Below are 12,415 nucleotides of genomic sequence, written 5' to 3'. Positions count from 1 at the left end.
TATCTGCGTACGCCCAACTAAAGGTGTATTCTTGCCCGTGTCCACAGCTCCATGAATATGGCCCCCTCCAAGCGTCACTTCCACGGAGCCTCCGCGTGAGCGCAACTGAAGATGTGCACATTTTCTCGAACACAAAACCACAAAACTGACAAAACTACCAAACACGGAATGCACTTCATGAGACAGGGAAAGCAGAGAAGAGGGGAGGAGGCGCCGACGCAACGGCGAGCCCTGGCGCCCCACCAGGCAGCGTATGCGAACCGCGCCGAACGCCAGCCACGCCATGTATATGATGGATACGCCGGTGTCTTCGACCCGCTAGCCGATCGAAACGCACTGCAAGAGTGACAAGTGACTCTTGCAGAAAAGTTAAATCTCATTTTCTGATTCTACCTTCCATAAGGGGTCAAATGAACTACCAAAGAGAGTCGGTTGCCGTGACCCCCTTTTGACTTTTTTTTTCTTGGAGTGTAGCACTGCTTCGACTATTAATTTTCCTGGGACTGGCGACACGTGCAACAGCACCACGAGCAACCTTTTTTTATAATAATAGGGAAAATAAGGGTCCGCCACGGTGGTGTAGCGGTTACGGTGCTCGGCTGCTGGCCCGAAGGTCGCGGTTTCGTCCCCGGCCACAGCAGTCGCATTTTGATGGAGGCGTGGTGGTAGAGGCCCGTGTACTGTGCAATGTCAGTGCACGTTAAAGAACACCAGATGGTGAAAATTTCCGGAGCCCTCCACTGCGACGTGCCTCATAATCATATTGAGGTTTTGGCGTGTTAAACCCAGATACCATTATCAGAGAAAATAAGTGAGCGTTCAGCAACAGTAAGTGATCACGCCAACTAACGTTGTGGTGTTCTAGTTTCTACATTCAACTAATTCTACTTGATCACTGGAGTTGGTAATACTGACGCGTTGTCGTTCCTTTATTATTTTTTGTAGTCTTCGAGAATTTACTTAATGCTTGCCTTCATGATTTACCTTCAAATCGCTGTTTTGTAAATCAGTGTGGTTAAGCTATTGTTCACGATTCCACGTCCATAATTTCTTCTTGTTCTGAAGCATCGTGTGATTTGTCAAGGAAAATCCTAAATTTGTTTTTATCCTGACTGTATCTATCTTGGCCTGTCTCTTGCCAGTTTGCTGTAGTTTTTTCTCTTCGGGTTGTGGGCAATTTTCTGCATACCTAATCGCTATAGCTTTACTTTGGCTATAGCAAAAATATTTCAAGCTGATACTCCGCAAAGTGCGAAAACTAAAAGCTGGAAATGACAACACAGGATAACCTGTATCTGTGCCAGTTCGTAGTCCGTAGAGGTCGGGCTGGCCCGTAAGTTTGCTTCTTTCATAATACTTTCTCACGCATCCCAGACTTCTCACATGTACTTAAAAGCAAAGATTAAAAAATAGACACGATCATTCCGTGCGTTACGGCCTCTGTCTTGACGTCACGACAATATGATAAAGAAGTTTTGGCTACATCAACACGATGGCTTTGAAGGAACCAGGGTGTCTGAACGAAATGTTTTTCGTTTCGGTTTTAGTTTCGTTCCACCGCAAAAAGTTCCGTTCCGTTTCTGTTCCGGAATGAAAAAAAAAATGTTCCGTAACGGTTCATAACGGTTTTTTTTTATGCAAAAATTTGAAGTTAAGGTAATCACAAAGAACATTGGATTTGTGATGTAGTTACTTGGCCTCCTCTTAGGAAAGTGGGAAAAGGGTAAAACACGTTCTTCAGAGGAACGGAAGTAACTGTACAACGAATTCCTACCAACTAGCACAAACTTATATTCATTTCAAAGTCATAGTATTTATTTTCTCAAAAGACAAATACGAATTTTTTTAGTAGGCTCAATGATTTGTGTCAAGGGAGTTCAGACGATCTCAGAAGCAGCACGTCATTGAGTGTACTCTCTGATGTGCAAGACTGCTGTTTTGATAAAAAGATCGCCAGGCCTGCGCGGAAGACGCCGCACAGTCACAACAAAAGCTGGAAGAGCGGACTTTCTTCGAAGTCTCATGGTACACGCTACACATCTGTAAGGCATTATGCGCACTTTGTGCTGTGGCTGACGACGATGAGCTCGTTGGAGGGTCTCTTGGAGTAATAATATAAGTACACATGCAAGGTACCTACTACGCCATAAATCATCCCAATTTTTCTGATGTAAAGAAGTTCCCACTATGCCATTTTTCGTCATTCTTCGAAGTCTCATGGTACACGCTACACATCTGTAAGGCATTATGTGCACTTTGTGCTGGGGCTGACGACGATGAAAAATTATGGCTGAGCACTTTGCAGTGGGTGGGAAGCAGTGCTGCAGAATGGGCGCCTCCATTCTATTTCAATTCCATTGCGGGGAATTAGAACGTGCCGCAATTCCATTCCTTTCAATTCCTCGGAATGAAAGAACATAGCCCATTCGCACTCTGGGAATAGCCGGGCAGTTCAATTTCAATCCTGTAATTCCTCGACGTAGGAAAGGCATCTTGATAGTTTTATCGAGTTAAGAATGAACGCCCCATAAAGCTGATGTCATCAGACGCCTTAAGAACTGCAAAGGTGCGCAAAACACGTTAACAAGGTCGAGGGCAGTAGCTTGGTGACGTATCTCGTGCAGTACAACCACCCTACTAATTCCCATAGCGGCAGTTCTCCCGCTACATATAGTATTGCATGGTCAGCATGTTTGAACGAATGGTGGTGTTTTAATATTGTTTATGCTTAAATGTGTTAATGCTAAAATGACGACATAGCATATTTTTATGCTGATAAAAGTAGTATTCAGGAACTTAACATTGTGGTTTAGCGCTAAAAAAGACAGACACATGTGAGAGACACGACAGGCGCTGTCCTGTCGTCTTTTTTAGCGCTAAACCTTAAGTCAGCCCTCACCAAGTCGTGTGAGCACAAAATGATTGATAGCTTTAACACACAGGTTAAGCGTCTTTTAGATGTAGGGTATCCTCTTGATGCAGTGGCCACGGTCGCTGAACGTTTAAAGAAGTCTATTGTGTTAAGTCCGAGCATGGTTGCTGAAAGCGATAGGAAGAAACGTGTCGTAGGTATACCGTACATTCATTGCGTATCTCACAGGCTAAAGAAAGTAGGAAGTAGATACGGCGTTAATGTTGTTTTCACGGCTGCCAATAAGCTAGGTAAGGTTTGTGCTGCTGTGCAGCGGAAGAATGAGCGAGTAAAAGACAAGAAGCGGACCGATATTTGTTTCGTAAAACACACCAACAAATTCACTGATTGCCGTACGAGTGTGGTGTATAAGGTCCCTTTCAGCTGCGGCCGCTTCTACGTAGGACAGACGGGCCGATGCATTAAACAGACATTGTTGGAACATAAGAGATCGCCAACAGGAGGCTCACCTTCTAATCTATCTTTACATTGTCGAGATTGTAAGTGCACGCCAAAATTTGATGAATGCGCAGTGTTGTACCGGCATAGAAATGAAGAAACGCGCCTGATGATTGAAGCATGGCATATCGAGAATAGTGGTAGCGCATGTGTAAGCCAACCGTCGATTAACTTACATAAAGATGAAATCAAATGCCTTAACAGTTATCTTCCACGTAGACCGGCACGTGTGCCGGATTGATAGGTTCGCCAGTTGCATGGGCATGCGCAGATAAGTTTTCGTGCCTTCTTTCTTTTCAGCCATTGTGCGTCTCTTCAGTTGTTAGTCAGCGTTTCTGGTGTCCTGACTTCTTTCTTGTGTCCGTGTTTGCATGCCCTGTCTTTTTAGAATGAATACTTACCAACTAGTTCAGCTCTCTGTTAAGTCTAAGCTTTCTTGTGTCCGTGTTTGCACGCCCTGTCATTTTAGAATGCTAACATCCACGGTTTGTCCCTAATACCCCTGTCACCCAGGGCAATTTAAGTGCACTTTGAGAGAGTGCACTTCGCTGCTAGTGTCATTTGCACGCTGTCACACAGGAACGCTTAGTGACACTCACTGCAAAGTACACTTGCCGGCAAGTGCGTTCGCCAAACTCACTTCGCTGTGACGGAGTGTCTAGCCTCGGTAGCAGTGGCTTGCAGATAAATACGATAATGCAAAACGCGGCGATTATGGTATTTTTAAACCATCGTTCTCGTTACTAGGAATACTACCATGTATTCAAACAAATCATACTACAACAAAAAACCTCGCTACTCTCGCCCTCGGGCAGTTTGAGGTCACGTCCGCTAGGGGGATGCGAGAGCACATGCTGTGCAATGGCCGCGTCCGTCGTGTTGATTACTTCCTTGCACATGTGTAGATCAGTCATTCTTTAGTCATTTTGTGACGGCGTGTGCCACGGGTGCCACTTCCACGAAGAAAACGTGGTCCGACGCAGAGACGCGGGTGCTCATACGCCTTTGGGAGGAGCAAATGAGTGCTACCAAAACACGCTCCAAACGCCCGTCACCACTACGCGTCCCATCTGCACCGGAGTCCGCCATTTTTGTTTTCGATTCATCTTTGATATGACACTGTCTTGTCCCGCCTCGCGATGACCAGTGATGTTATGCGGTTGCAATATTTACTTCATTTGGGCGCAATGTTTATTGTTAATTATGTTCATGCCTATAACACGCTATAAACATTGCCAAAAATAACAAATACATGTTAGTACTAAACCACCAATTGTCACTGCCATCATTTCCAAAGCACACTTCTCTTTCTCGTGTAGCAGCGCGCCGCCAAAGTGGCACTCTGTGAGCATAAGTGCACTCGCTCAAAATGACACTAAATTTGCCAGTGTGACCGGGGTATAAGACTATCCATTACAAACTTACAAATCTGCACGTTCGGATATAACGAGAATATAGGAGAGATCATCTTAGATGCGAATGCACACAAAACTTTTGTCCAGTGCGACAGACAGATGTGACTGAGACCCGGCGAAGTTGAGTAGGTGTAAGTGGTAATGATCGAAGGATGGGAGCTATTATTAGACGTGTAAACACGAGTATCTGTGAACGGGAGTGTACTTCAATATGGACATCAGGGGCTGCATGTGAGTGTGAGTAGAGTGGAGAGCTTGGTATATTCATTCATGAGTAGACTCATTTCAAAGGCGTGTGAGTATGAGTGAGCGACGAGGGACGTGAGCAGGCATGAGTGTGAAGGCAACATACGAGTGTAGTAGGTGTGAGTATGAATGTGGCTGAGTACCCATGGGAATGAGTAGACATGAGTGAATGTGAGTACAAATGGCTGTGAGTAGGTGCAAGTATGAACGTGAGCACCGGTGTGAGTAGGTGTGAGTCAGCACTTACCAGTGTGAATGGGTGCGAGTATGAACTAAAGGTGGAGTGAGTACCGATGGGTATGAGCAGGTATGAGTATGAACATGAGCAAGTGCCCATAAGTGTGAGTAGCCTTGAGTGTATACGTGAGTACTTATGAGCGTAAGTGGGCATGAGTATGAACGTGAGTGAGTGCCTGTGAGTGTAAGATGGCGTGAGTGTGAACGTGAGTGAGTACGAGTAGATATGAGTAAGAGCGTGAGTATGTGCTGAGTGTGTGTAGGTGTGTGAACGTGAGTGAGTAGGTATAAGAGTGAGTGCACGTGACTATTAACGTGAGTGAGTACTAATGAGTGTGAGAGGCGTTACTGAACGTGAGTGAACACTTACGAGTGTGAGTGGGCGTGAGTATGAACACGAGTGAGTACCAATGGGCGTGAGGTGTGAGCATGAACGTGAGTGAGTGCCTATGAGCGTGAGTAGGCGAGTATGAACTTGAGTGGGTGTGAGTGGGCGTGAGTATGTCCACCAGTGGGTCTGAGTGGGCATGAGTATGAACGCGAGTGAGCGCCTATGAGTGTGAGTAGGTATAAGTATGAACATGAGTGACTACTAAATGCTTTAACTTGACGTGAGTATGAACATGAGTGAGTGTCTGAGTGTGAGTGGGCGTGAGTATGAACGTGAGTGAGTGCCTATGAGTGTGAGTAGGCGTGAGTATGAGTGCGAGTGCGAAGGCGGAAAAAATTGGGGTGAGTGAGTATGAGTGAGTATTCTCTTACAGTGCCGACCTATGCCCACAGTGCAGGCTTTGATGCTCACTTGCTACAACAGTGTTTTGCGAATCCTTTTTTTTTTTTTACTTGCAAGGCACACGTTGTAAGGGCCAGGCTGTTATGTTTTTGCCCTCATTCCTAATGTGTGTATCAATTATGTCAATATGAGAACCGACCTCGTGTTCCAAATGACACTGGAAAATACTGTTTGCTAGAGAGAACCAAATGCGTCTACTGTACTTGCCTCCTGCAGTGGTGACACCGGTGAGCGGACCTCATCGATGACCCCCTGAACTGGTGGCCGCAGTGTGCACGGCAGCAGAGCAGGTGTGCTGGCCTCCATGTTTACGCGAGAAGTCCTGTCACCATCATCCGAGTTGAAGATGCCACTGTCGTCCGATGCCAGGCTGTGGCGGTCCGTCGTATCACTGTGGTGGGAGGGACTGAGCACACGCATGGCTGAGTCGAGGCTTAGATTACGCTGGTGCTGCTGTTTTCGTGGCATGTGGCTGCTGCTGGACGATGGCGGCGTGACTGCGCGAGCTATGCCGGGCCCATGGTGACCTCGCAGGTCCAGGCTCGAGTGGCGTGCATGGTGCATCATTGCACTGGATGGCTTCGAATGCACCAGGACAGGGCGCGTGGAGGCACAGCATGTGACCACCTCTTCACTCTCCATTCCTCATCTGCAGGGTTGCATCAATGGCCCTACTGTCAAAGGATTAAAGAAAAGCTCACCTGGCTCTCTAATAGTGCATTGCAAAAGCCAGCGTGCTGTGCAATACCACACTGTTCTGCATGCTTCTTCTGGGTGTCCCAATTCAGCTACCTCTCTGCAGCACAACCACTGGCATTCAGTGATGCACACAAATGGGGCAGGATGGTCACCACCACACGAGGGATTCTTTCCTCGCAGCAGCCTTGAGACACTGTGTACAGAAGGAGACCCTGTTCTGCCATCTGACTGTGACCCCATTTGTTTGCAACATGGAATTTCAGTGACTGCAAGGGACTGCAGTCCATTTCTACTCTATAGGGCAAAAAACCTGCAAGAAAAATTCCGGCAGATCCCACACATTAAGGGAATCGATTTCATATGTCGCAGTCAATGAGTAGCTGCTTATTTATGTCTACCTTGAGTAATATGTCTATCATGTGCTTACCAGGCATATTTACTACACTGTCGGACATCACGTTGGCACTCATGCTACAGCACAGACATTGCTTTTATCGAAAGTAAGTATAAGCAGCATTCGTTGGTGTATTCCTGTGGGGGCAAGCAACGCTAGACTAATAGCTTGTTGAGTCATGGAGTATAAGCGTTTGTGTGCTACATTAATATCACTAACTGTCAGAAGCAATATGCCCTTGTCTTGTTTATTCCACACAGTGTCATAATGCTTTCAATGTCTACTTTCGTTGCCCTGGGTTGATAAAGAATGTGAATCGCGTATGGCCACTGTATGCAGCTCTGCACTACACAAGACTGTGGGAAAGGGTCTCATGGTGTACGTGGCAGGCATGTCACGATATTCATGTAATCACCTGTCAGTCATGTTCGTCATACACTCATAACATACTACACCAATTTTGGCACGTTAAGGAGGCACACGCACAGGTACACGACTGTGAGAGCACCCAGACTGACAGACATAGGTAGAAACGGTCAAAGTGCCATTAGTTCACAAAGGAACGCTTCGCATTTAAGAATGTGTGGGGCAGGACAGTGCTATACTTCAACTCGCACAGTTTATTCAAGAACATGCCAAAAAGGCACCATATGCTCACAAAATGCAGACAGATACATAAATGAATGTCTGACAAGGAGACAACACATGGTACCTTCTTCACATGTTCTTCAAATAAAATTTGCCAGTCGAAACCTAGCACTCTGTCCTTTACTTTTTTACACTAGCAGCTATATGTCACAGAAAATGCATGAGAACTAACTAGCCCAATTTTCTTGGTTAATTACACCACACTGCAGCATTCCTATGGCTCTTTTGCACAAAAGCAGGATAAAATATTGCACCACCAAATTCAATGGCCAGCACATGGACATGGCACCATGCACTACAATGTGCAAACATGTGTGGCAGAATACAAAACATGTTATTATTTTAAGCAACCTTATAGTGTTACTAAGCAGGAGGGCGAGCTACATTTCGAAATGCATACTTCATCCGTAAGCATTAAAGAAAACTAATCCAGAGTCCACTACGACAGTGTGCCTCATAATGGCTTTGGCATTTAAAAACCCAAAATTTAGTTTTTTTAATTTTACAATAAATTATCCTAGCTCCCACACTGCTTTACTGCTATTCCCCACCAGATATCATTAAATAGCAATATCCTTCAAATATGGTATTTTTCGGCCCATCACGTGTGCTTCACTACATTTTTATGTGCGTGTGTGGTTTTATTTGACATGACAATTTGCTCCTGCCATTTAACGCATCTCTTTTATGAACTGACGTCATAAATATTTAGTGTTTGCTGGTACCCAGGTAACTGGCCCAAATGTAACACACTGTGTTCTATTAACACGGCAGGCACTCTTATTGAGTCAATGTGGTCAAGATACAATAAAGTTTGAAATCTGTGGTGCAATGCTGATATACCAGCTATCTTGTCTAGGCACAAAGTTTTGGTAGCTGTCCCCTTCGTAGACCTTATGATGGCGACAGAGCTCTGCAATGGTGTCCCTCACACATTCACAAATATTGTACATGTCACTGGATGAGTAGCTTGCCTTCACATCACTTACGTCATTCATATTGTGTGGCAAAGTTTAGCTTGCAGACCATGCGTCTTGGAAGCATGAAAATGTAAACGAATAAAACAATGCTAAAGGAGATCTCATATACTCTCCTCACTGTCTCACACAAGACATTATTTGTTACATATGAAAGAACATTACAATCAATCAATACTAGTGTTCTCAGTCAAAATGTGTGCCTGTCTGAGAACTATCCACATAAATCATATTAATGAGAACTAACAGACAGCAATGCCAAGGAAAGTATAGGGGGTGTTATTTGCAGTGATTGGAATATAAATGTGAAGTAAAGTGGACGAAAAGATAACCTGCCGCTGGCAGGGACCGAACCTGCGACCTTCAAATAATGCGTCCGATGCTATACCACTGAGCTACGGCGGCGGTCATCTCCCCGTCCACTTTAATACATAAATACTACATAAATAATGTAGTATTTGTCGACCTAGAACACTGCACAGAGCATTCTAGATCCAAGGACACACTATTATGACTGTTGCCGGAAAGGCACACTTTATTGAGAAAAACATTCTTAAATAAAAGTTTGATTATGCCCTACATTGTGCTTGACTTGTTAGGTTTGCCACCCTTCCTCCGAGCAGCCCGTACCTTGAACTAGCTATTACACAAGCAAAAAATTTCAAACATTATAATCGTGTGCAAGGGTAGGGTTCGTCATGAAGATAATCATGAATTCGGCACCTTGTTATTGACACAATACAGTGGTCCCATGAAATACCAGCCACAGCACTCAATTTCGTAATCAAACTATATATATATATATATATATATATATATATATATATATATATATATATATATATATATATATATATAGCTCTCTCTGAGCCCCATTCGCAGCTCTCTGAGACCCATTCCGGGTCTCAGAGAGCTGCGAGAGTTTGAGTTGAAACATGCAGCGATTTCCAAAGGTATCCGATGTGGGTTTTTGAGTGCGATTTCTGGCCTCATCCATTGAAATCGCCCGAAGGCTACACGCTTCGAAAAGTTGCACGGTCTTTCGAGCGCCAGGCACAGGTTTTCGCTCATCGCACTCGCTGCGTGGATATATAGGCTGTCCTGCAAGGCCGACGCCCCGCTGACATTCCTCATCACGACACAGCCTGCTGGTCCACAACCCGACGAGTCCGAATCGCGGAAATAAGGCTTAGCTTATGGCGAAAAACAGCCGTAATGCGGAATGCGCAAGTTTAGAAGCCGAGATATGGGTAAATGGGTGACAGCAAAGCAGCGCAACTACGATTCCGGAATTGACCCCGCTACGGGCTGCTGAGGACGGAAACTCGGCTGCAGCCTAACATCTGGGCAATGGAGGCCGACCCTTTGATAAACGCAATCAGCAAGTTGCGACTGTCGCCCCACTGAAACCCCCCCCCCCCCCCCCCCCCGGCGTTCCTCGCATGTGGTAATTGTACGGCATTTAAGTACTTGAACAATCTACAAAATAGTTGTACCCTAGAGCACCCAAAAAGTGCAACTGTCACATACCTCATGTGGCCGCCGAAAGCAGTTAACAAACCTTCGCACGCTCAAGAAATGACCCGGCAAGCGGTCTTTGTCACCCTAATTCACTTAGAGCGAAGGCACTGCTGAAGTATTCAATTAAAAACATGAATGCAGTTACCTCTGCTCTTGTTTTCCAGACTCCAACGACGCAGGCGGCGATTACAAAGGAAAGCATCCGCAGCCTACGAACGATACGAAGCTACAATCCAAGCAGTGACATACGTCCATCGTCTGCACAATGCAGGGAGTCGCTAACGCATCACAACAATGATAAACCAGCATTTTTCAATTGTGACCCGCCCGACAACGCGTATCGAATCGCCATTGCATGACGTCAGGCTACTCTGGCTCCCAGAGAACGTTGCCGCCGCGGGCAGGGCGGCGGGGCGGCCACCACGGCGCCGCTGCTGCAGGGCTGCAGCGCGAGACACGAGAGGGTGTTTCGTTAGAGAGGTTTCGTGCAACCTTGTTTGAGGGGTCGCAACGACGCGAGATTCTTCAATTGCTGTCCACAAAAGAAAAAGGATTGGAATTTTAAAAAATTACTCCGCGCACACAGCGCTTCCATACACACATAGAGGAGTCAGTTGAATCACCATATGCCAAATGGGTGCACAGCGGGCATCGAGGTGTCCTCCTTTCTCTCCCTCTCGAACAAAATTCACTTCACCACAAACACTTCCCGACACGCCTCCCTGTTTTCTGAAGGTACCCCCGGTACCCCATTTCATGAGACGGTTCTTTTTTTTTTTTTTTTTTTACATAGTGCTGGAAGATGTGTACATCACCTCTGCCCGCGCATGCATATATATCCAACGTCGCGAATAACAGCCGTAAGTTCATAAATTTCACAATTCACTTTTGAATGTACATATAAATATACGGCTGTATTTAACTCTCGTACCAAGGGCGTGGCCAGAAATATCTTTTTTTGTTTTGTTTGGGGCGTATGAAGCCCCACAACCAGCGTAGCCAGGGGGTGGCACGCCGGGCCCGTGACCCCCCCCCCCCCCAACCACCACACACACACACACACCATTTTTTTTTTTTTTAATGCGAAGCATTTCTTAGCGAACATTTGGTACTTTGCGCGTTTCTATAATCTATCTATCTAGTCGCCTACGTTGGTGCTCTCATGCTTTGTGTAGACCAAAATTGGCATGGGAGGGTAAGAGGATTTGACGAATGTGACGTCGGGTCATGACATCAATAACGTGAAAATCCTGTCGCGTACGTCGTCAAACCCTTTCCACCGGACACGTGTGGCACATACCCACGGGCCGCGGTGTACGGGTATGCGCCACAGCTATAGTGACGGTTTATATTTAGCAGCGTTGACCCGACGAGTGGAAGAGAGAGAAATGAACTTTATTTTTGACCAGGCTCTTGGTACTTGAGCCCTAAGGTGGGTGGCCTCCTCAGTCCAGGTAGCCATGGCTCGCTGCCGCCGCCCGAGCCCTGTTCACCAATCGTAGCTGGTTGTCAGGGTCTTGCGTCACCAGCAGAGCCTCCCACTGGTCTTCTAATTGTTTCTCTGAAAGAATAAAAATTATGATCCCAGCAGGAATCGAACGCAAGAATTTCGCGTGGTAATCAGGTATTCTACCACAGAACCACGCTAAAGCTTAGAACAACTGATACCTGAGCTAGTTGGTAAAGTATATTCATTCTAAAAAGACGGGGCGTGCAAACACGGACAATTAGGTCAGCACACCACAAACGCCGACTAACAACTGAAGAGACGCACAACGGCGGAAAAGAACGAAAGCACGAAAACTTATGTGCGCATGCCCATGCAGCAGGCGAACCTATCAATCTGGCACGCGTGGGGGTCTACGTGGAATATAACTGTTAAGGCATTTGATTTCATCTTTATGCAAGTTAATCGACGGTTGGCTGACGCATGCGCTACCACTATTCTCGATATATGCCATGCTTCGATCATCAGGCGCGTTGATTCATTTCTATGCCGCGCTACAACACTGCGCATTCATCAAATTTTGGCGTGCACTTACGATCTCGACATGTAAAGATAGATTAGAAGGCGCGATATCTTACCCATGTAACACAAAACCTCTAAAACACGTC

The 12,415-nt window shown here is 45.9% G+C and overlaps 1 protein-coding gene across 3 annotated transcripts in view; it reads right to left on the bottom strand.

Moving 5' to 3' along the window:
- The window catches only part of LOC119397003 (phosphatidylinositol 4-kinase beta), a 152,398-nt gene extending 141,712 nt beyond the window's left edge, over positions 1 to 10,686 (bottom strand). The window contains exons 1-3 of one of the 3 annotated variants that reach the window (XM_037664416.2): positions 10,446 to 10,675; positions 6,763 to 6,953; positions 6,269 to 6,710 (exon numbers count right to left, since the gene is read on the bottom strand). In XM_037664416.2, the coding sequence (XP_037520344.1) occupies positions 6,269 to 6,703 (435 nt within the window). In that variant the 5' untranslated portion in view covers positions 6,704 to 6,710; positions 6,763 to 6,953; positions 10,446 to 10,675. Of the gene's footprint in view, positions 1 to 6,268; positions 6,736 to 6,762; positions 6,954 to 10,445 lie in introns of all 3 variants that reach the window. The other 2 variants (XM_037664415.2, XM_037664417.2) reach the window with 2 other exon arrangements.
- Positions 10,687 to 12,415: the final 1,729 nt, after the last annotated feature.

Source organism: Rhipicephalus sanguineus, chromosome 6 (genome assembly GCF_013339695.2).
Source record: "Rhipicephalus sanguineus isolate Rsan-2018 chromosome 6, BIME_Rsan_1.4, whole genome shotgun sequence".
NCBI lineage: Eukaryota > Metazoa > Arthropoda > Arachnida > Ixodida > Ixodidae > Rhipicephalus > Rhipicephalus sanguineus.
Note: the sequence above shows the minus strand (reverse complement) of the source record. Positions and strands in the feature narration are given on the sequence as shown.